General features: G+C 45.2%; 1 protein-coding gene across 4 annotated transcripts in view; it reads left to right on the forward strand.

The window, feature by feature from the left end:
- Positions 1-400: 400 nt before the first annotated feature.
- Positions 401-23,546, forward strand: part of ADCK1 (aarF domain containing kinase 1) — an 80,467-nt gene continuing 57,321 nt past the window's right edge. The window contains exons 1-3 of one of the 4 annotated variants that reach the window (XM_062636165.1): positions 401-500; positions 3,565-3,702; positions 8,235-8,318. In XM_062636165.1, coding sequence (XP_062492149.1) covers positions 3,577-3,702; positions 8,235-8,318 — 210 coding nt within the window. In that variant the 5' untranslated portion in view covers positions 401-500; positions 3,565-3,576. Of the gene's footprint in view, positions 501-3,244; positions 3,324-3,564; positions 3,703-4,349; positions 4,509-8,234; positions 8,319-23,546 lie in introns of those variants that run through there. The other 3 variants (XM_062636162.1, XM_062636163.1, XM_062636164.1) reach the window with 3 other exon arrangements.

Raw genomic sequence — 23,546 nt, forward strand, 5'->3', positions numbered from 1 at the left:
GTACGCATGCATATATATATATATTCTCTCTGCTACAGGGCTTTCATTGAGAAAATGCTGAAAACCAATTGAAGTATCATAAAGCCTGGGACTGTTTTGCGAAGAGCGAGGATGTGTCTTCGGCAGCCGTGCATGGCTGGGAGTCCCGCTGACAGAGCAGATGCCATGTTACCTTGCTTCACTCCGAACTGGGAGTGCTGCCCCTGCACCTCCTTCCGTCCCGTTAGGAGCTGGGGCCCGCGCAGCCCTTTAAGGGGCTGCCGGTGCTCAGCGTCGCCTGGCTGTGGCTGTGGCTGTGGCTGTGGCTGTGGCTGTCGCTGTCCTCCCCGGTGGGCTCACCTAGGGGACGCCCCTTGCAGTTCCACCGCGGCCCCGCCGTCCCAGCGGCCGCGGCCGGAGACCACATTTCCCAGCATGCCGCGCGGGAGAGGGTGTACCATGTGCGAGGCGGAGGGGGCAACAGACGGCTGGGCGCGCGGGAGTGAAGTGCCGGCTCGGCGGTAAGTGCCGCCTGCGGAAGCCGGCGGAGGGGTCGACGCGGTGGCGGAGGCTGCGGCTGGTCGGGCGGGGCCGGACGGGGGCCCTCGCTGCCCTCCCACCGTTTGCGGCCTCGGGAACTTCGGCTCGGTTCGGCCCCTCTGTGCTCCTGCTGGTGCCGGCGGACGGGGGGCTCCGGGCCCAGGGGCGGTCGCCCACCGCAGTCGCAGGACCCGGGGACAGCGGCCTTGTCGCCGCAGGGCTCGGCGGGGTCGGGGCTGTTCCTGAAGGAGGGAGCGGCGGGGGGCGCGGGCGTGCTCCGCGAGGCGCGGCGGGGCACGTCTGAAGGAGTATTAAAAGCGGCCGGAGCCGGCCTCTCGCGTCCTTCACGGGTAGACCTTGGGCCGCGCTGCTGCGGCAGTGGCCGCAGAGGGCGGATCGACCTCGCCGAGGCTTTGCGGCGACCCTGGGTGCGTGGTGCCCGCAGATCTCGGGGGTGGTCAGCGCTCCCCGGTGCTCCCGGGCATCAGGAGAGCGCGGTGCTCCGGGCACGGGCCCGGCCACAGGCCTGGGATGGTGGCGGAGGCGGGCCTCTAGGGGGTCACCTCCGGGAGAACACCGGTGACCTCCCGTCCTGCGACCCGTAAAGTCCGTCCCGGCCGCCCCGAGTGGGAACAGGGGAAGCACGGCTCCCGGCTGTGAAGAAGGGGGAGGGTGTGCAGTTGTGTGGAAGCCGCAGGAGCTAGCTCACCTAGGTGAAAGAACAGCTGGAGGTGACTGATCTGCGCAGGCCTGGCTAGCGAGAGGTAGTGACATCTGGTGTGTATTTTGCAGCTGACAGCGTCTTTAGGACGCATACCCCTAGGGATGCCGCAGTGGCTCATTTACATGGAAAAGAGTCCTCGACACCTTATGCAAAACTTTAAAATACAATTGATTTCTGACAGTTCCATTTCTGTACCTTATATTGGAGGGATTTAAATTCTTCCGGTTTTGTTGGTACAACACATTAAGCATGAAAGCAGGAACTTTGTTGCTGAAGAGCTCTGCTGCTCTGCCTGTTTATTTGCTACCTAAAGTTCCCATCTTCTGTTCATGATGTACAGCTGGCGGGTATGGCAATAGATGTGATGTCACGAACTGCAGATTATAGCTTCAGGTAGGAATAAGTTGAAAGAACAGATGGACTTGCATTCTGCTTTCAGGTAAATGTTCTTTTAGTATGTGAAGGAAAGTTCTTTTAGAATGTGAAGTAATAAAGTGAAGGAAAAAAATAATGAAAGAGTGAGCTGTATTTTCTGTGTTAAAAAAGTTTGCATCTTTCACTTTCCAATAAATGAAATTTTACAAAAGCATACCAGGAGCAGAAATTTAATTAAAACACCTTGCAGAAAATGCCTTTTGAAGGTGACAGCGGATACAATAGAGATTTCCTTTCTGGTCAAAGGAGATCAGGCCTATGAGAAAAGCCCTAGCATTTCTAGAATTTTAGTGGGGGGGATGGGGATAGAGGGCAGTTTTTTTTGGGGGGGGGGGGGAGGAGGGGGGGAAGTGCGTGTTCATTGTTCTGCAGCCAAGGGGCCAGGTATATTTTCTCTTGAGTTTGATTGTAGCTTCAGAGGAGTCCTGATCAGACAACTACCCCTTCCAATAGGAGAAAGCACTGGGGTGCTCTAGGCAGTTCTGGTGGGTGCTGACAGATACATCTCAGCTTTTCTGCCTCAAAATTACCTAGGGCTTGTAAGGAAATAAAAGGAAATAATAAAATTTATCTTGAGGTTCACATACAGAGGTCTCCTGTGTTCTGTTAGCCTATTTTGCTGATTGTGTTCTTGTGAACTGTTTTTGAAAGGTTTGGCTCATGTCACTGCACGTGTTTTGTTGTTACAAGGCTTTTGAGAGAAAAAGCATGAGCGAGACTGACCCTGCTAAAAGTTCACAGTGAGAAGTCAGAGTTTCTCAATCAAGTCTAAAAGTGTAAGGGTTAGTGGACTCCATCTTGATGGGGTAAAACCCCACACTCTGTCAAAGGTGCTTGTGGAGTAGGTGAAGTCTTGATTTGTGGTGTAAGCATAAAGAATGGTCAGTCATGTTTTCTATCCAGTACCAGCCAAAGGGAAAGAAAAGAAAAATATACCTAACTTGTAATTTTTTTTTCAGATCTGAATCCTCTGAAGTGACATAAAGCATCATAACATATGTATCAGATGTAATGAATTACATGTTTACACTACTTTATATACTGTAAGCAATGAATGCAGTGCTCCAAAGTGTTTACTGTGGGAAATGTGTTTGTTTCCCACCCTTGTCTCCCAATGAATAAGTGAGAGAAGGCAGAAGTGTCTCACCCCAGGCCTGTGCTGGACCTGTGACAGAGCCAGGATCAGGCTGTTGATCCCTGCAGATGTCCCTTCTGCTAGTATAGTCCCTGCCTGGCACTTAAGTGGGGTGGTGATGATGAGAGAACAAGTCTTGCTTGGTCCCTCTGATCAGGTCCCCCATCTGCTTGCGTTGTATGCAGCTGTCTGCTGGAGTTACACACAACCTCCAGGGATGCATTGCCTCCTCCCCCACCACTCATCAGTAGTGCAGCTCTTTCACAAGCAGTCTGGCAGACTTTCCAACCCATTCTTGGCGCTGTTGATGTTACAAGAGCTCTTTTTAAACCCTGCTTTTTTATATCTTCTGTTATCTCCTTGCAGTCTGTGTACACTGACATGGTCCAAACATTTGCATTTGCCTATTGACTTTTGGTGAGCTCATTTTGCTCCCTTCTTTCTGTCTACTGGTTTCTACTTGTAAAGGCTTTGAGAGCATGAACAAATGTTTCGTTGTGGGTATGCAAGGTGCAGAGAGTTACTTCTGAGTTTGTGGATTGTAGACACTGTTGAGTTAAGAATAGCAATGGAGCCAGAGCGGCTTGTATTTGCTTGTTGCATGATTGAGCTCTTGACTGGGGGCAGTGCTAGCAATGCATCATTAGCAAAGGAACAATTAAAACTTGATTCGTCAGGTCTCTTGGGGCTATAGGCATCAGATCACTACCTCTTTCTTAGATGTTACAGTTGCTATTTTGTGTCTCTTCAGGGTTCATTGGTGATGGCACGGAGGGCCTTGAAACTTGCCTCATTGACAGCAGCTGCTTCTGGCATCTATCTGTTTGGAAACAAGTTCCTGGATCCCAGTGATTTTGGAGTTGTTCGTGTGGGCCGAACCATTGCCACAGTAAGTTTCACCCTAGTTATGTGCAGGAAAATTCCTAGGTGGTAAGGGAATTGGAGTTCACAATAACTTGTGATTTCCTGCGTTCCCTCTCTGCATTTGCACTTGGCAGCTGGCTCTGGAATCAGAAGGTCAATAGGGAGCTCTTCAGGTTGTTGACACAGTGGAGAGAAAAGAGGTGAAAACATGTAAGGAATAGAGCTGTTGTTTGCATGTTTTGGAAAGAAACAGAGATGCTAGGCTGCAGAGAACTGTCTCTGCTTCCCTGGACAGGGTGGGACCTTCAGAGCAAAGGCTCACTTTGCCCCCCACATCTTTGTCAGCCATCCTTCAAGGTCAGTCACCCAGGTGCGGTGTCCTGCTGCCTTCAACAATGACCTACTTCAAACTCTCGTCTCCATGTGCCATTTTTTACATTGCAATCTTCTGTTTTAAGGATCGTGGTTGTTGCACTGATATGCCACAGGTGTTTCGAGGATTGTTTTCAAAGCAAAGGTAAAGCTAGGAGGTGTGATGATGTACTTCTGAGATTTGATTGGTTTCAAGTTTTGTTAAAATAAAGGCTACATCTACCTGTCACACTGTTATTTCACTCTTGTGTTGATCACTGCTCTAGAAAACCTGTGGTGGAGACTGACAGCCAAACAGGTTACTGCTGCCTTCTTGAGGATATTCACTGATGAATCCATTAGCAGCCAGGAACAAGGAGAGCAGAGACTCTGGAGGGGCTGTCAGTCTCCCTGTACCTCACTTGCATTATACATCTGTCACTTCAGGCCATGATCTCTATCATTTACAGACCCTCAGTGGTAAGCAGCTGTCAGTCTGTATGTTCTATGACTTTTAAGCACTTTATTAATGAGTTTTACAGGGAGTCAGCTCCCAACCACAGATACAATACGAAACAAACCCTGTGGATTGGCTCAGGTGCTGTGCTGTTTATATGTGCAAGCTGCACCATGAACTGTTGCGAAAAATGATTATTTATTTTGAAAGGGTGAGGGCATAAATACAAACTGTAATCTTTCCTTCTTACCTAACAGGTGCTAAGCTTCATGCTCTGTCCCTAACCATAAGGCAATGCTGCCTGGTGGCTTGAAGCAGCTGTCTCTTTTTTACTGCAGAAGAAATTGAGTCACAGGGAGGGATGGCAGCTTATTGTGACTGGAGGGGGATCTCCTATTCAGGCTGTTTGAGTTTTCCAATCTGCCCTTGAGTTCTGTCAGCTTGACCAGTATTTCTGAGCCTTTCTTGAAGCCACTGTTTTTGTGGCTGTCTTGTATTTAAGACAAAAATAAGTGAGAAGTGTGCAATGATGAAGCTGTGTAGTTGGTCTGTGTTTTGAGGGACCGTGAAACATTACTTTCCTGATAAAAAGGAAGTAGGGGAAAGGAGATTTTATTTGCTTTAAGTGCTAGACATCTTTGACTTTCACATCCTCTGCCTTCAAGGAACACAAGTCATGGGCTGTAAAGCACTTCATTGGCCTTGCTCTTAAATTCATTAGAGGGTTCTGCATCCATAGGTACAAGCAGTGGTCCCCAAAACCAAGTTACGAGTGCTGAGTCTTCTGTGGCTGATGGCAGCATGTGTTTGGATCTGTGTGTCTGTATACTTTTCAAACAAGAATTTTCTGTCTCATTTTGAATTCTGTGTTCCTTCTAATATATAGAACTCTGTATGGTTAGGTCGCTTCTGAGAGATTATTCAGTCCTGCTGCACCAGTGATCTCTGCCTTCCCAGACTGGGGTCTGCTCCTTGTTGGAATGTCAGGTTAGCTCTCATCTGGGCACTGGCAGCCCGAACTGATCTCCCTTCTTAGCCATGGACTGGATGAAGCCAATAGAGCAATCAGACATGTTAATTTGTAAGAAGCTCAGCTTCTTATAGAATCAAAGAATGGATTGGGTTAGAAGGGACTTAACGATGATCTAATTCCAACCCCCTGTCATGGGCAGGGACGCTTTCCACCAGACCATGTTCTCAAAGCCTGGTCCAACCTGGTCTTGAACACTTCCAGGGATGGGGCATCCACAACTGCATTGGGTAAATTTTCAAGCTTTCTCTTTTTCTAAGTGAAAGCTGAGACTCTAGCAAACAAGTGACTTTGGATATTGGTGTCATGTCCATGGAACTGAAGTGTTTGTCCTTCAGTCTAGCCCTGTCCAGGCTTCTTACCTGGATGCTTGATTCAGTCATTGGACCATAGCCAGGCAAAAGCAGGCTGTTATTTTACAGTTAAGAGCTGTAATTTTTAAGAGCTAAATTCAGCAGCAGCAGACACAAAAATTTAAGTTAAGTTATGGTGTGGTAAAGAAAAGAAAAGCCTGGGGAAAAGAACACATGGAGGTCAAGAAACCTGACATAGGACTACAAGACTCCAGTCAGATTCGATCTGAGTTTGATTAAAAAGATTTGAGCCTGCTTACATTTTAAGCATGCTGCTTCAGTAGTCCTTCACAAACTTGCTTGAGAAGCTTGATGAAGTGCACTAGCAGAAAATGCCTTCTTGAGCCTCAATTTGGGGAACTGGCTCTTGCTTATGTGTGGGTAGGCAACTATTCAAAGAGAACATTGTGCCATGACTCGATAAAACCCAAGGACAGTTTTAGGAGTGGTGGAAGAATGTAAGGTGTTGAGAATTTATTGATAAAAAGTGGAAGCCCAAGTCCTTGGGACATTTTACACTTGACTGGATATGAGATCACTTAAAGAAGTAATCTGACATTTGTAAGAGGAGAGACTGGTTGATCTTTTAGGTCTTTTTATGTCTCCGAGATTCAGTCTTGTACTGTAACATAAATGACAAGCACTAGTCTTGGATGAGAATGAAGTTAGTGGCATCAACAGTATCATGTTTCAGGTAGTTTCTGTGTTCTGGGAAAACCAGAAACCTGGTAGAGCAGTTGTGCGTTTGCCGTATATCTTTGAGGGTATCCCAGCTGTTTGGGGTATGTGGGAGGAACATTCTGTGCAGTAGCTGGAATACATCTCAGACAGTAGCAGGGATTTGGCAATGTCAGAGTTGCCTATCAGGATCATCATAATACTAATTTAGTGTTTAAGATTGTGATGTAATTAGCAACTGCTTAATTAATTCCCTCTTCCTCTGTAATACAGGCCAATCTGTTAGCTGCTTCTTTTTAAGTTGGAGGTGATAATTACCCTTGTGGACGAGAGATAAAATAAGAACCAACTCAAGCCTTCATGCAAGGCTGATTTGAACCTCCCTGCACTTCAAAGTTGTTTTTTGAGGTTGTGATGATGCTTTGAAAAGCTTTTCTTCTGAAAGCTGTGCGGCTCCTGAGCTGACCAGGGGCAAGAGACCCTCAAAAGCCAGAAAAAAATTTGCTGTGCTCAGTTTCCAATTCAGAAAACCGGAAACGTGAGAAACCCAACCTGCACAGGGAGGGAGTGTGTCTGCTGTAACTGATTCCCAGCTTCTTACCCTCTTATATGTATCTCTGAGCTTTTAAATGTTTCCCTGTTGTCAGTTCCAGTGACTTTGTCTCAAACCAAATTTGATCCCATTACTCCCTGGCTTTCACTATACATCAACTGTACTTTATTCCCTTCCTAGGCGTGTTTGTGATGAAAGGTGGGGCTAGTAACCTGTCTCAGAATGGGATGCTACCCCTTCAGTAGGGAGATTGTAAGAAATCTGACTTTATGGCAAGGATCTTGAAGTTCACATCAGGTTAGGGGACAGGCTTATCTAGATGTACATTCCCCTCTCTACCTCCAACTAAGCTCAGTAAACATGACCTGTGTTTCTGTTCTGTTTGCTGGCATTCAGACTCTGGAAAGAGAGAAACTGTAATCATGGGGCAGAATTGTGAAATAATTGATCCATTTTTAGAAATCATTAAGGCACTTAGGAATCTGATTCCAGTGTCTGTGGCGGCATCTAGCTAACATGTTTAGCTGGATCCCCATGTTGGTACTTTGTAATTAGGTAACTGAACCTTTGGCCCTCTAGTCCTTTGTGCAGTTGAGTATTCCAAAAGTACTGCTGCTGTGCTAATGGGTGAGCTTGTATCCAGGCACTCTGCTCCCTGCTGAGCTATCTACCCAGACCAAGCTCAGTGTGCACCAGTGTGGTTAGGCAGGTTGGAGGTGCAAAGATGAGGTGTAGGATAGCTCATGGGGCACAAACAACGTCTGCGTGACCTCTATTACTAGCAGCAGACCTTATTGTGAAAGCCCTAGATGGCTGACTGAGAATGAGAGTATGCTGTGTAAGGTGCTGTTCAGAGATTATGAAAATGCTTTGAGCTTCTCAAATAGGAGATAGTGTAGGAATGCCAAGTGTTGCTTTTTTTTAATAGCTACATGTCAATGAGGTCCCTGCCTTGCCTTCTATAAATGTTCATTGAAGTATTTTAATTTAATTTCTTATAAGTCTGTTACCATAAGCTTCACTTATGGAGTGGGGCCTAAATATGGGAGCCTAAGCTTCATATCTTCTCCTTAACAGACGTTTTGTTATTCTGATAACTCCAGAACTTGCTCAACATTTCTGGTTTCATTTGCAGACGGCACTTATCACCTATGACTACCTCACCTCTCTTCGGAGCGTCCCGTACGGATCAGAGGAGTACAACTTCCTCAAATCACAGGTAGGTGATAGCACTGGATTGTGTTCCTTGGAAACTCTGCAAGGCACACGTGTGTTGCCAAAGCCATTGCTGTAAAGCAGACCATCAGGTTATCAGGTTAATAATTCAATATGCCTTCTACCACATTGTTGACAGCAAACTGTGCTGCATATTAGATAAGATTCTTGCAGGACTTGCATTGCCTATTGGAGAAGGCCCCTTGTCAAGAGTAGCCACTTACATCCATTGGAGATTAAAGTGCTTGGTGTATGGAGTAAGATGCACTTGGGCTTTGCTGCCCAGACTGGTTGTGTGGAGGTCAGCTGCTGAGAGGGGCCTGGCAGAAGGTTTCTTTTCCTGCGCTTTTTGTTTGGTAATGGCCATAACATGAAGGTTGAGGGATTTAAGTGTGTGTGTTGGAGGGGAAATAATAGGCATGAATAAGGTTTGCAGATCTCTTAAGCAATAACAATTGGGCAAAGAATTGTACATCTCTGCAAAACACGTTGTTTTTGATATCAGTAATTTACATTAGTAGAAAAAGCATTTCTAGTAAGAAGGAAGATGGGCGCTGCTATTGCTCTTCTCAGTCTTGTGGTGCGCTTTTCATTCCTGCCTACAGCCTTACAAAACCTTGAGCTGAGTGACACTGGGCTTTAGTTGAGCGCATGTGGTGTATGTAGCCAGGGTCTCTCTGCTATTCTGGCTCAAGGCCTCTTTGGAGTGGGAAATATGGCTTGTGCCAAATTAGGTCAGTCTGCCTAGTATGTTTGAAGTAAGGTCTTTAACCCCATTTTTCTTCTTGGAGCTTGTAGGATTTAGGCCACTGGTGATGTTGAAATACACTGGTGGTGCTCTCCAGGGACACTCAGACTGGAGGGACTCCAGAGCTGAAAACAGTGGTGGGCTGTGTAGAAATTGGTGACATTGGGCTCTAGCATGCTTTAGTATTGCTGTGGCAGAAAATCCACATTATCAGTATGGTCTTAAGAGTATTTGGGATAGTTTGCAGAGTGGTTTCGGAGAATCATAGAGTAGTTTGTGTCGGAAGGGGCCTTGAAGATTATCCAGTTCCAAACCCCTGTCACAGTTTCCTTTGAACTGTTCTTATCCTCTGCTGTCGAAAGATGCTAAGCTGTTCTGCAGTAGCTCCCTATGCCAGGTGAGAGCACTGATGCCCTGGCATAAACTACAGATAGATGTGTAGATAGATGTGATAGAGTCTGGAGTTTCACTTTCCATCTGCCCATGTCTCTGCCATGTGCCTTTGAAACGTGGTTTGCAGAAGGGCTGCTTGTAGCTTTCTTGAGCAACATCCAAGTTATGGAGTTACTAGTGCTGTGGAGAGCTCGTCATTTGGCAGCAGTTTGCAATAGCCATTGCAAATTCCTGACCTTTTGCCGTGTCTCTCCATGGCTTCATTAACCTCTGTCATTCAGGTTGTGATGGTTTGTCAATTCATGCCCTGGCCAGCCAGAAGGGGCCCTGTTTGCTGGCACTGCACAGAGCTGTGCTCTCTCTGCTTGGCAGCTAAAGACTAGCTGAGTCAGCCTCTGCGCGTGACAGAGCCAGTGGCAAGCTCAGCATGACATGAGGACTCTATGGCATGGCCAGCACTAGCCTTTGGCTGCAGGAAAGGGAATGAGCTGGGAAATAGGAGGAAGTATGTGCAGGCATAGCATGAGTTAGTAAAACTTTTTGGCCTGTGGAGGCCTGTCCTGCTGGTGGCAGATGTTAATGAAGGGCCGCCACTGAGCCTGATAGTGAAAGCACTTGTGGGTTTCTCAGCAGCATCCCTGCAGAGCTTGTGCTAGCAAAGCATCAGTTTGGCATGGGAAATTTTTTTGGACTTGGGCAATCGCATGCCAAACCCTTTATCTCAGTGCAGCTCTAAGTGAATGGCAATCAGGTCTTCACCATCTTGCAGCAATTTTAACACTGGGGGAGCTGATTTTGTTGGTCTCAGACTAGTCCAGGATGACTTGTAAGAAGTTGTCCCATTGGAGTTGGTACTAAAGATTAGTCACTGGATGGAGCCAAGAGGATGGGAATGCCCCTCCAAGTAAGTGTTGTGTGTGAAGGATACTTATCCAGATGTTGCTTCTACTAGCCTTTGTCCTGGATAGATCTCTGGTGTTCTCAGCCATTCGTTGTACTCTCTTTGCTTTCTGTCCTTCCAGTGAGGCCAGCTTAAACTCCTCTTCATATGCTGAGAGTTTGGGGTTTTGATTGTGTGTATGAATCGGTTACTGATATCCAGCTTCACTTTTGGTGCTGTGCCTGGAGGAGAGATTCTATGAAGCATGGATTTGGTGCCCCTGGGACTGTGGATAATGCCAGCAGGTCTGGGTGCAGCTGCTGTGCCTCTGATCCCCTGAGCAGCTGCATGTGTGTCTGGGTCAGGCTTGCAGCTGAGAGTGGGAAAACACTTCTGTGCATCTCTTCCTTGTAGTCAGCATACTGGTGGGTGCTACTCCAGTGCAAATAATGCTTAACTTGCTCTCCATGAATTAGCCATTAAACTGGAGACTCTAAATTACCCATATCCTCAGAGGAGAGATGGGAAGCCTTAGTGGTAGCACCAGTCCCTGAGCCTGTCAGGGCCGAACAGGGACATAGTTATAGGAAACAATTACATGCAAAGCAGATTAAGAAGGAAATGGGTTCCCCATGGGCTTTTAGCCAGGTTCCTCCTTAGCTCTAAGGGATTATCTTCAATATTACTCAATTTTTCTGTCCCCCACGGACCACTTTTGATGCTAATGCTCTCAGCCCCTCTGTTCTCAGCACCTTTTTATGGCCAGCAGATTGGGTGTGATTTGTTACTCACTATGAGGCAGGAAGCAGTAGCTGGGAATTCACTGTGTGTCCTTGGGATTGGTTTGCCTTTCTCTGGTTCTCCTGTTAGCCAGGAGATGTGAGAATTCACCTTCCTGATGGCATTCACAACCCTTCCTCAGCAACAGCCAAGAGGAAAGATTGTATTATCTTTCCCATTCCTGACCCTACCTGTAGAAGGAATAAACCTGCTTAAGTGGTCAGACTTTATCTCTGTCCCAGCAGTTGCTTCATCTCACCACTGGAGGCTGGACCACATAGGTAACTTGATCTTTCTCCTAAGTTAAGGGTTCTTTTCTAGTGTCTGCCCTTCTCCTGCATATGATGATAGTGCCGGCGTACTTATGTCAAGGTCAGTGGTAGCCATAGTTAGCCCCAGGTCATCAGATGTCTGTAGGTCTGTAGGTGTCAGGAGCATTAGGGGAGATAGTAACTTTCTTTACTTTTGCTTCATTAAATGATTCTGGCTGTCTTTTTGCATGTAAGCTTGGACATTTATTTGCCTTTCTGCCCCTTTTTGTACTGGGTCAGAGGAGGAAGGAGAGCAGCATGCTCAGTGGCATTTCCTTTCCTATTGCTTTCTCAGCAAACCATTTTATTCTGTAGAGGGCTGTATTCCTCCGACATACTTGTGCCTCCTTGGGTTTTTATCTCCTCAGCCTCAAGTCAGCCTACCCTGTGACATTTCCAGGGTTTCTTTTGTTGTACCACCTTGGCTGACACTTCCTATATTGCTGGCATCAATTTCTTTTGATCCTGCAGTCAGTCAGGAGGTATCTCACAATGCGCAGTTTAAGGGCTGGCATCAATGGGATTCAGAGCCATTGTCTTTAATTTAGTAAGAGGATTGCAGTGGGTCGGCCATCTTGCAGGTTTTAGCATAAGTGGCCACAGCTGAAAATCTTGAGCAGGGCATTTTTTTGTTGTTTTCCTCTGTAAGACAAAAGGTTACTGCTGTGAATGTGGGTACAAGTATTTTTTTTAATGGAGGGGAGACAGCAAGAAAAGAAAGAATCCATGGTCAGGGTGTCTTGGGCGACAGTGGGAATCCATTCTTGAATTAACTTTGTTGGCTACAGAATTGCTTTGTCAGGGAAAAGACATTTGGGGAGGTTAATTAACTTTCTTCCTTTTGAGAACCAAATGAAGATGTTCTCATTCAAACCCATGGTTATTGGGCTGTCAGTATCTGGGCAAATATTTGAAAGGTGTAACTCTGTGCCATCATTATACAGAATACGATTTCTTGCTCCTTGGAGGGTATTCCTGATGTTGTATTTGCTTCTCATGGTTGGGTGGGTGTTTCCAAATGAGCTTCTCCTAGTGAAGCTGGGGGATCCTGGAATGATAAGGAGTAGGTATATGTGTGCATATGCTTTTCAGAAATAACCTACAGTTTCTGGGTAGTTTAGACCAAAGGAATAGCTTGTGTGTTTGGAGTTCCCTCGTGGTTCCATAGCACTGTGTGCCATAAATAATAGGAAGTGGTGTCCTAAAATAGTTTCTTCATGATGGAGGTGGACTGCATCTGCACAGGGAAATCCCCAAGAGCTCTCCATGGTATTCCTTCAAAAAGGCAACTGTGAATGGAGACTGTGGGCTGTTCTACACCCACATGTGGCTGTTTTAGTGCTCCTGCCTGTGATGACATGGGGAGAAAAGAAGCAAATGAACTTCCCAATGAGACACAGAATAGTCGTTACATGGCAGTGACTTTCTGTCACCAAGCTAAATGGGAAACAGTAAAAGAGGGGCGAAGACCTTTGCAGCCCATCCCCAGTCCCCAAGCTGATCATGTTTGGTTGCCCTATTATGTGCTCCCCAGGATATCTCTTCATCTAAAAGGTATGGTTGACACTAATGTCTAAAAAAGCTACTAGCAGGGCCAGCTGGTGGCTTGATGACTCTACATTTGGGCACTGCTGTCTAGCAAACTTCCTGCCAACACATGAAGTATGAAAGCTTTGCACTGAAAACAAGCTGTAAAATAAATCTTGTAATGCACTTCCTTTTCCTCCTTCTGCTCTCTAGAGTGGTGTCAGCTGAACATTCTGGCCACAGCAGGTTTTAATTTTATAGCATTAGGAAGGTCCATTTTTTTTTGGGGGGGGGGGGGGGGGGGGGGGGGATGTGTGCCTATGAAACAAGAAGGTTCTTCAGTCAAATGCAGTGGTTTATTCAGAGAAATGGGCCATCTCATGGTGATATTTTTGGCGGAAGGAGAGAAGTGAGGGGAAAAAAGCAATGCCTCATTTATTGCACTTATTTTTTTCCTGGCTGTGTGCCCTCATCCCTAAAGAGCTTCGCTCCAGGAGCGTGAGCGTGTCAGGCACACCACTTGCCAAAATGGTCTTGCATCTTTCTTGTACCTTCCCAGCAGGAGTGAATCTATGTGCCTTGGGAGCATTTAGCCTTCTCTCCTCCAGGTGGGGCTATCCCATTTTATTTTAATCCCTGAAGACCTCATTACTTTGTCCTTATAGCTGCTGACGAGGTACATAATAACCAGAGGAGTATCTGATCATCTCAACCAGTACAGTGAGGAAACCATTAGGAAGCCCTGGTAGGCTGCAAGGAACCTGCACCATGAGGAGTACTATAAAAAAAAGCAAATGGAAAATGAAAAAATAATCTTGGTTTATTTGGTGTTTGGGCTATGCCTTGAATCCCAGTGTGAAATGAACACTAGCTTTGCAAAGTCCAGAGATATGGCAAGAGATGGTATCTTCTCTGAAGAGCTCATGGTTGAGATTTTCACCCTAGATATGAGTGGTACAAATAGATTTGAACATAGGATTTTTCAGAGGATTGAAGGTCTATGTAAAGAGGGAAGGAAACAAAAAGTGGGAATTTCTTAGGATGCCACTGTGACTTAAGACTGGTCCCATTGACTTTGGATCCGGCCCTAATTAGGGATGGTTTCTTCATGAAGGACTGAAGCCTTGACCTACTGGCCAGTTTATATTACTTGGTTGTTGGAGGCCATCTGTAAACTCAGCAGAGCTGTCAGGTAGCTGGTGCTTTAAGTATTTCCTATTAAGAATAGGAAAACAGCTGGCTTGAAATTTGGAAGAATCTTATCTGAGACTAGAAAAAATAGATACCTAAAAGATTTGTTTAGGAATAGAGACACTCAGAACTTGCAATGGCAAAGTGGGCATCCCAAATGTTTTGTTTGTCCTTTGAATCCTTAATAAGACCCATATTGTGGATTCTGTTCCCCTTTCTAAGATTACTGTGGTAAGCTTGCAATTAAACACCAGCTTAAAGGACCCCAGATTAGGGAGTATGGAGATGTAAAATCGGGAATGAAATACTAGAATGGCATGCAGAGGCTATTTCATGTATCAAGTCAGGTTGGAGCTTGGGAGCAGGACTGAATACTGTAGATTTGCTCTGCTAAACCAGTGACCTTATCACATCCTCCCCAGAGTAAATCTCATAAAAGAATGTGCTAGAAGATAGTACGCAATCATCTTACCTGTCAAGCCAGTGTCTTCATTTAGTCTGTTAAGTCAGTTTTGAGAGAACTGCTGTGGTGGTGTCTTGCAAACACTTTTCTGGACTTCTTGGCAATGTTGAAGGCATCTTAGTGGGTTCCAGGCACACACTTTTACCTATGTGGGGCCACCCTGTTTGCATACTTAAGAAAAGGTATCTCTGAAAGGAACTCTGCTGTCTTCCTCCATTTGGTGTCTCAGGACCAAGCAGGACTCTGCCAGGCTGAAGAGGCCCTGGGGATAAGGAAGTTGAGTTGGAGCAGTTGCTGACTTAGTCTAGGAGCAAAACAAAACATAAAGTTCAATGCCAGGTTTGGAAGTTACCCCTCACTTTCTCACTTTAGTTACTAAGGTGTTCGGGTGCTCTGCCTAGACATCTGCTGATGTGAGCACATATCTGCATGTTTTTCACATCTGGACAAGCCTGTAGACATGTGACTGTGTTCAGGTGTGAGTGCTTCTGTTGAAGTAGTCATTTCTGAAACAAAGGTTCAATGATGGCTTTGGAGGAGTGAATCTGAGATGGTAATCACATTCACTGCTGGCCTAGTTAAGCCTGCTTTTGGTTCTGTACAACTGGTTTAGGGTTTCCTTTTTGTTTTTTCTTTTTTGTTTTATTCTTTCTTTCCCTTGTCTCTTTTGTCTTGAGTGTTCTGTCTCAGTGGCTGCAAATTGTGCTGATGACGCACCACTCAGAGCAGCTTGCTGCTCCTTCCTCTACAGCACCATCATCTTGGCAGGTCTGACACCAGTAACAACTTGTTTTTGTCATTGTACTGAACTGATGTGACTTGGAAGCGGCCCACAGGGAGCAGATAAACGTAGTGACAGGGGTCATCTTCCTACAGCCTCCACTCTCTTCCTAGTTCCACTTTAACAATCAGTATCTGCATGTGAGCCTGCACATATACACACATGCACAGTGCTTTGTGAAATGCCTTCTTCGAAGTCTGGATCCATTTACTGTCTTGCCAGTGTTGCTGAATTTAGAAGTAAATTCACTGCAAAGGTCACTAGCAGAATTGCTTTAAAAAAAAAAACCAACAAACCAGCTTCTAAAATGTCTTTACTGCCTGTGCAGTCTCTGTTTCAAAATGTACTTTTTTTGAGAGCCTCTGCACTGTGTAACTGTGCAGCCAGTTTGTTAGTGTAGGGTTGCTCTTCACACAAGTTGTTTTTTGCAAGACTGATGAAGGGCAGTAGGCTTTGCACTCCCATTTGTTTATCCTAGGTCTGTTGTATGAAAAGAAGTAGGGAAGATACGCTTTCCTCCCTCCATCCCTTTGCATTCACAGTCAGGCAGCACAGCTGGTCATTTCCAGAGCACAGTAGGAGCTATTTCACCTCTGCAGTGCCCAGGTATTGTGTGTTCCGCTCTCCTCTCCTCATCCTCTCCAGAACAGCTTCCCTGCTTGTATTCTTGCGGTTAGCTGAGGTTTTGCTGTGGCAGTCTGAATTGGGAGTTACTTGTTGCCAATATACAGAGTGGTGATCCTTGACTGGGGAACATTGTTACAATGAAATGACGGCTCCTGAGCAATGTGGAATGAAAACCAGCAAGGTTGTTAGCTGGAACCATGCTTGCTTTGCTGGTGGTTGTACAGGGCTGTGTGCTTGAAGACAAGAGGTTTGCAACCTAATGCGTATGAAGCATACCAGCTCTTGCCTCCCTGACTGGCTGGGTTAGATCCACTGCAACGTTTCTTGATTTATTGTCCCCATAGGTCAGGCTAGGGACTGAGTCTCTGCCAGGAATGAGGGTGATGTTTGATTCTTTTAAACCTATGTTTTGGTTTTAGGGTAGCAAGTGTTTGGTAATGAGGTTGAGGACTGAGCAAGATGCAGGCAGAAGCAGCTTCATGCATTCACCCCTGTGGGTATATCTCCATAGCTTCCCACACTAGCCCTGCACAGCTGACCTCTCTGTTCAGTTATGCACCTGTGGCGTATCAAAGACGAACTCCAGTTCTGGTGAAATCTGAAGACCTTTATTTCGCATCTCGAATCCCTTTTCTAGTCTACTAAGTGCTAAGCAGTAACTTTCCACTCTCTTGTTTCCTTATCATCCCGATTTAGCAAAACTGCTAAGGGTTACAAATATTCACATTGTTTGGTCTTTGAGATGCACATCCTGCTTTATCTTACAAACCTTACGCTTTGTTTTGCTAACCAATCTTTACCCTTCATTGTTCTCTTTACAGTTCCCAAGGCTTAGGCCTGACCAGGGCAATAGCACCTGGTGTTTTCTTCACTGTTCCCAGGGCTTAAGGCAGACCAGGGAGATAATGCCTGAATCCATTTCGTTAACTATTTCTATCCTGTCACCCACATGCACCAGGCTTGAATCAGATGTTAGGTGGATTCGATGCCAACGCCAGACAGGAAAGCTCTCCCAGGCTGTGGGTTTGCACACCTGTGTCAGTGGCAGTAGAGCCAGCAGGTTTCCCCTTCACAGTCTCTTTCTGGAGTAAGGTTCCCAGCTCTGGCAGAACTTTGTCGTTGACTGGAGAGCCAAGCTCCACACCTTGCATATTGCTTAAATTCCTGGAAATCTCACTTAAGAAAGTCAGGTGTCAGGTTCTGAAATCCAATGAGCTCTCAGCCCAAGGAACTTACCTGTTTAGGAACAGGCTAGAAACTCTTTATATTTCACATTAGTATTGAAATAATGCAGACATGTGATTTTTATTTGAAGGATACTAAATTCAAGTGAAGCAACAACCAAAAAGTAAAGCTCTGTCTTTTTGCAAAATGGTGGGATGTATGTGTAGCTAATCAAGGAAAATTCCTTTAGTGTCCACTGTTTACAGTTGTACATATGTGTACTTAAAGTAAATTAAAGAAGCAGCAACATATAGATAAGACCACTTCCCCATGCTATTCCCATCCCAGTGGCAGGTGCCCCTCCTTCCACCTGCATTGTTCATCAAATTTCATGTCAAGAGGGGAAATGAATTCTCAATTGCCACATCTTTAGTAATTAACCGCACTGTAATTCCAATGTGTAGTGCTGTCACCCACCATTGGGTGGGAGTGGAGAAGGCACTGCATTTTGTTGGTGTTTCAACATTTTTTTTCCTCATCATTTTGACACCAGAGGTAATTGCCATTCCCGAAATACTCTCTCGCTACCATTGCAAAGCAACTGTTAGGGACAAATTAATTATGAAGAATCTCGTTATGACAGATTAATAGGCCAACAGAGGAGATTTCTTTTTCTTCTTTCAGGCAACTGAGTAGTACAATCCAACAGCTCCTGTATAACTGCTGGAAGCACATGCTTCTCTGTAAGCCAACACATAAATGTTGGAGGTGAGGAATTTGCAAGATGAGGACTAGAGTATAAAGTGAGTTTCCAAGCTTGCTTTTATTGAGCTTTTGATTTCCCAACATCATGTGCCAAAAAGAGGTTGAGTCTGGGCATTGCCATATGGACGGTCTGTCTTCATTGTTGGTATTGGACCAATATCTTTTGTCTGGGTCATGGTTGAGTAGCATCATGAAGGCTTGGAAGTGAGGAATGCTGGACTTGTGGCTTTGATGGATTTTAGAACAAGACACAAACTCATTATCTGGACTGTTTTATTGCCACTAAGGGTTCACTCTATTCAGAAGGTCAGATCTGATGTACCGGTTGAGTTCCCAGTGGCCAGTGATGTTCTGTCTGCCTGTGTTCCCCTGGAAGTTGCAAACTACCTGCCCCAAATCATTTTTGTGGGATGCTCTCGGGACAGCTGTGATATGGACCATAGATGGCTGCTTTCCTGTAGTGGCGATGGTTGAGGCACCCTGCCTCCCTGTGACTGAAGCATTCTGTCATAGGGAAGGAGAAGTTTGAAATATCTGGATTGCTAATGGCTGTGTTTAGAAGCTCACCCAGTTTATGTGCAGTCAGCACAGCAATTCATGTATGCTTGGTAATTGTGCTTTCAAAGAAACCAATATCTAGCTCATGGTTGACTGGCTACTGTGAATCCATGAGTGGTGAGTGGCTACTATGAGTGAATCTCAGGTGTTGAGGAACACACAATTAAAAAGGAGCCCATTTTAGGGTTCAGAATAGACAAAATGTAGAGACTTAAAGAAGCTCCTGGAGAAGGCCTGTTCATGTTCTCAGTGTTGCCTTCTTTGATGTCTCACTGAAGTCATCAGGCAGTAATGACTCAGCAAAGGATGTTTGTAGTTGGGACTGGAGTCCTGTCTGACCGCCTCCAGCCAAGTGCTTGTACATGCAGCGCTCTGTCCCTGCCCAGGAAAGGAACAAATCTTCAGTGGAAATCTGTGCTCAGTATGCCTTAATCTCCTTACTGAGAGAACAATGAAGCTCCACTCTTTTCCAGAGATCAAATCAAGACCATGTTTATCCCATTTTACATCTTCTCCTGTGTGCTGATACCAACTCCCAGTTTCACTGTGACCTCACCCTTCTTCCTGGGATCTCTGTATCTCTGTGTGGAGTATGTAAATGCCTAAATATTAAATACTTGAAGCTAAGAATCATTAGATAGCATTACTTTTGGATTACTAGCATCTGATTTCATTGTTTTGTTTCACATCCATCTTGTATAGTGCTAATTCTCTATGGTCCTTTTTGGCATGCAAATTTTGTCTTTGGGACTATCTGCAGTGAATGTATTTTGCCAGCAAGGTCTAATTATTTGGAGGATCTTTGTCAATATTATTTTTCTGTCAGATTTTGCAGCAGGTGCCTTTGTGATAGGCCTTTTGCCTTTAGTTTACTATTTGCCTTCTAGCCAAGGATAGAAATTAGCTGTCTTTGACTAGCCTATTGATGGAGATTGACTCTTGCCTGTTATCTCCAGTGCAATGTTGTTGTTTGTTCTTGTCCAGTGTTAGCCTTTTATACCAGATTCTACCCCTTTTGTTAAAGCAACCTTGACTTTTGCTTATGTCAGATTCAAACTGAAACCTCTGGATTCCTAGATGGTGCTTTCCTTTTTCAGTTGTGGAAAATGCTGCCTGATTTGCAGTTTTCTTCACAGAGGAGTTGTAACTGGGTAGTGATGGACCAGCCTTCCTTTACCCTGCCCCTTGGGGTGCTTGCTCAGGTGATCTGTGGTGATCAGCATCTTTTAAATCAAGAAAAAAAAAATCTGTAGATTTCTACGTGATAGAGCCCATTTCCTGCTATTTGCAGTTGCTTCTCTGAAAGGATGGGGGTGGGCTAGAGGGACGCTGAGGAGGGACTCTTTATTAGGGACTGTAGTGACAGGACAAGGGGTAACGGGTTAAAACAGGGGAAGTTTAGATTGTATATAAGGAAGAAATCCTTTCCTGTTAGGGTGGTGAGGCACTGGAATGGGTTGCCCAGGGAGGTTGTGAATGCTCCATCCCTGGTGGTGTTCAAGGCCGGGTTGGATAGAGCCTTGGGTGGCATGGTTTAGTGTGAGGTGTCCCTGCCCGTGGCAGGGGGTTGGAACTAGATGATCTTAAGGTCCTTACCAACTCTAACTATTCTATGATTCTAAAAGGGTAGGGATATTCCTTCACAGGCAACTGTGCATAATCTACTAGGCTGAACCACTCTTAAATATTGACCAGTCACTTTGATGCGGATGGGATAGGCAACTTGAAGGTAGAGGCTTTCTGCTCCTTTTCTTCTCGGCTGTACGCTCAGCTCCCCATACACTGGTAATGTTTTCTGCTGCACCCAATTCCTTGTAAATAAAACAATGGCTGACAGTGAGCAGGTGGAGGGACACTCTGTTTTCTTAAAATTAGAATGAGACAAGACGTCCAACAGCTTTACTGACTATTTTACTCTAGGTTCTTGTAATATATTTGACATTTACAAATGCAGCATCCCTGCCTCGTGGATGCTCATTCATCTCTTAGATGAGAGAGAAAACTCAACAACTGGCAATGGAAAAGGCAAAGCATTGAATATGTAATTTTATATAAGGATGACCTTAGTTTTATTCCCTTCATAACCATGGTGAGCTGCAGCAAAGCGCAGGGGAGATGTGCAATACTGTTCATTGTGATACCAGCTGCAGTAAAGGCAATTGCCTCTGGTACTGCTGGGGGTAATTTCTTCTGCTTATTGTGGGAGCAAAAGTAATCTACTCTAAATAATGAATAACTAACATGCGGCCTCACCTGGGCGCTCCTTTTGTCCATCTCAGTTTGGTGCCATGTCAAATATTCATATATTTTACTTTATTGAACTGCTATTTCATGCTATTTTAAAGTGGCACTCTCAAAGCCAATATAGTTTCTCTCTGTTGTCTGTGTTTCTAGCAGCCATAAAGATTCTGTAGGCCATATGCTACCTTCACTGGCACCCATTTTTTCCAAGTTCTGCCTCCACTGGCACTTGCACAAACCTATTGTTTTCAATGAGAAAGCACAGGAGTGGCTGCAAGGAAGGATCTGACCTAATTTCAGTTTAACAAGTCTATTGATTATGTATGAATCAGAAGAGACACCAACTCAGTCTTTCATAGTGGTGACATTGCCAGGATCCTGATAGACAGTGTCTGTCTGTCTTGGTGTGCAGCTGTGTAGCATTAGCGGGATGAAAAAGATGGAATAATTTATTTTTATTTTTTTTTTCACTGAAATCACAACTCTGACTGATACCCAGGAGGGAATAGACCTGCTGAGTAACAAGGGAACACTTTTTGGGTTTTATTCTTTTTTTTTTTTTTTTCCAACATAGGCACTTTTGAAAGTAGAACTGTGCTTTGCCATTGATGATGACTTACTGGCACCTCAGCCACTCTCTATGTGTTGGATGTGCTGCTATGACAGTCACTGCAGTTTTTTGGAATTGACAGTGTAATCCCATGGTTGTTATCTTTCCTGACTTCCTCGTCAATCCAATTTAATCACTTCTAGGTATTTCATGTGTTACTGTCTCTTTCCTCTTCAGGCATCCTGCTCCTGTGGGAAGAGATGTGTACTTTAAAGGTCAGAGCTTCTAAGATTAAAGAAGGGGAAAGGAATCTGACTCTGTCCATTTGGTAAGGGGCTGTATTGAGATCTCTAGAGAGACTGCAATGGAAACACTTCTTTCTGGATTCTGTGACCAAGCTGAATGCTAGTGCCCATCTGCATGGCTGTAAAATAGGGGGCTCGCTTGCTCTGCTCCCCAGCCTTGAAGTCACCTGCCAGGTGAGAAGTTGCATATGTACAAGGGGGAGAAGCTGCTGTTGTACAGCTTAGCTGTCTGACGTTGACTCAGATAGGTCCTGACTGGAGGTCAGCTGTGACGTGCAGCTGGTAGGGTGGAATTCGACTGTTGGGAAGAGAAAAACGTCAGCCCACATTCTTCGGCATTGACAAAGTGGATGTGACGATTTCTCCCCTCCAGCTACAGCGGCTGCCTTTGCGCTTCTTCCATGCACACCCGTGCTAGGAGAGCAGACTGTGTGAAGCTACCCTGTCTTGACCCTCAGATGCTGAACTAGATGAGACTTAGCTGAGCTTTCTCCATCTTTCCTATAGTGCTTGGACCATCCATCCTGGTAAACCTCACCTTTCACTGTTGTTTTTTTTTTCAGTGTATCTTCTGTTTGTTGGTGCTTCCTGTGGAGTCCATGGCTTTTCCAGCTCCTTCTTATTGCAGGATAGGGTGTGGGGACTAAAGGAAGAGGCTGTCAGATATCCATCCTCATTGAACAGATTCTCTTAATAGTCATTTAATCTTATCTGCCACCTCTTCACTAATCCTAGTAACACCCTGTGTATTTCGCTGTGTGTTTCACTTTGTGTTTACAGTGTCTGACATCTTGAGTAGCTGGAAAATGCGACCAAGTCAGCCTTCTTGGGACCATCTTGTTTTATTATGAAATCATGAAACTCTTTCTCTTCTGTCCATACTGATTGATCTGTCTTGCAGTGGCTTCTGGTCCTTGTTTGTTTTGCTGTCCCTGCTCTACCTGGGACTTCAGACTTCTTGGAAGTGAAGAGACCATCTCTACACCCCTCTCCCTCATGCAAAACCTCCCTATACATAGCTATAACTCTATGAGCTTCAAGGAGAGCTGTTTCCTACTGTGGTCCTGTTTAATCTCTTCTTCCCACCCTCCCCATGGCCCAGGACCAGCCCTCACTTCCCATAGACACAGCTGTCTAGGAGTGCTCTCCCTTCAGGTCATCTTTGCTGCACAATGTCATCTCTTGCTGTTCGGTCAGTAGTCTATGGTTTCTGTAGGGTGTGTCAGCAGCTTCTGTTTAGGGAACACTCCTGAATGTAACACACATCTTGGTTGATCTTTTTCTTACAGCAGCTGAAAATAGCAAATAAAACGGGGCTTAATAGGACTGGTGGCTGGGAGCCCCCCATTACAGCTAAACACAAAGGCATGTAAGATGGTGTGTTTACAGCCCTTCAGCTTGTTTTCACTGCCATCTCACATAGTCTGATCCAAGCTGAGTTGAATTAATTTTGTTAGCAAGATTTTGAGAGATGCTGTGTCAAATCTATTATAATTTCACCTGCCTCTATAACAGGAGCTGCAGGCACTGTGATCAATGGATCGAGACATGTGCCTAATTTCACTGCGGATTCTGTAAATGTCTCTGTGCCTTCTGCAGTGTGCTGTTGAATTACTTCCTATTCTCCATGGGTGCTCTGCAACGAAGTGTGTAACACATCTCTTTGTACATCAACTCTAGCAATAAGGCACTGAAGGCACTTTTGGAAATCTGCTGACTTGCAAGTAGGATACATCTGTGTATACATACATCTGGTCCTTTCTTCTCATGCACATCTGAGCTGAACCTCATGTGTAAATATCATTCAGATAAGTGTACATGCCCCCCAAAAAAGCCTGTGTGAAGGAGCTGTTGTGCAGTCACAGGGTAAAACAGCTTCAAGAGCAGAACCTTGTTCACTGGAGTTGATGTCTGTAGGTGTAAAGGACTCAGTTTGACTCTGACTCCT

Source organism: Pezoporus occidentalis, unplaced genomic scaffold (assembly GCF_034315485.1).
Source record: "Pezoporus occidentalis ecotype Australia unplaced genomic scaffold, CSIRO_AGI_Poc_V1 ctg47, whole genome shotgun sequence".
NCBI lineage: Eukaryota > Metazoa > Chordata > Aves > Psittaciformes > Psittacidae > Pezoporus > Pezoporus occidentalis.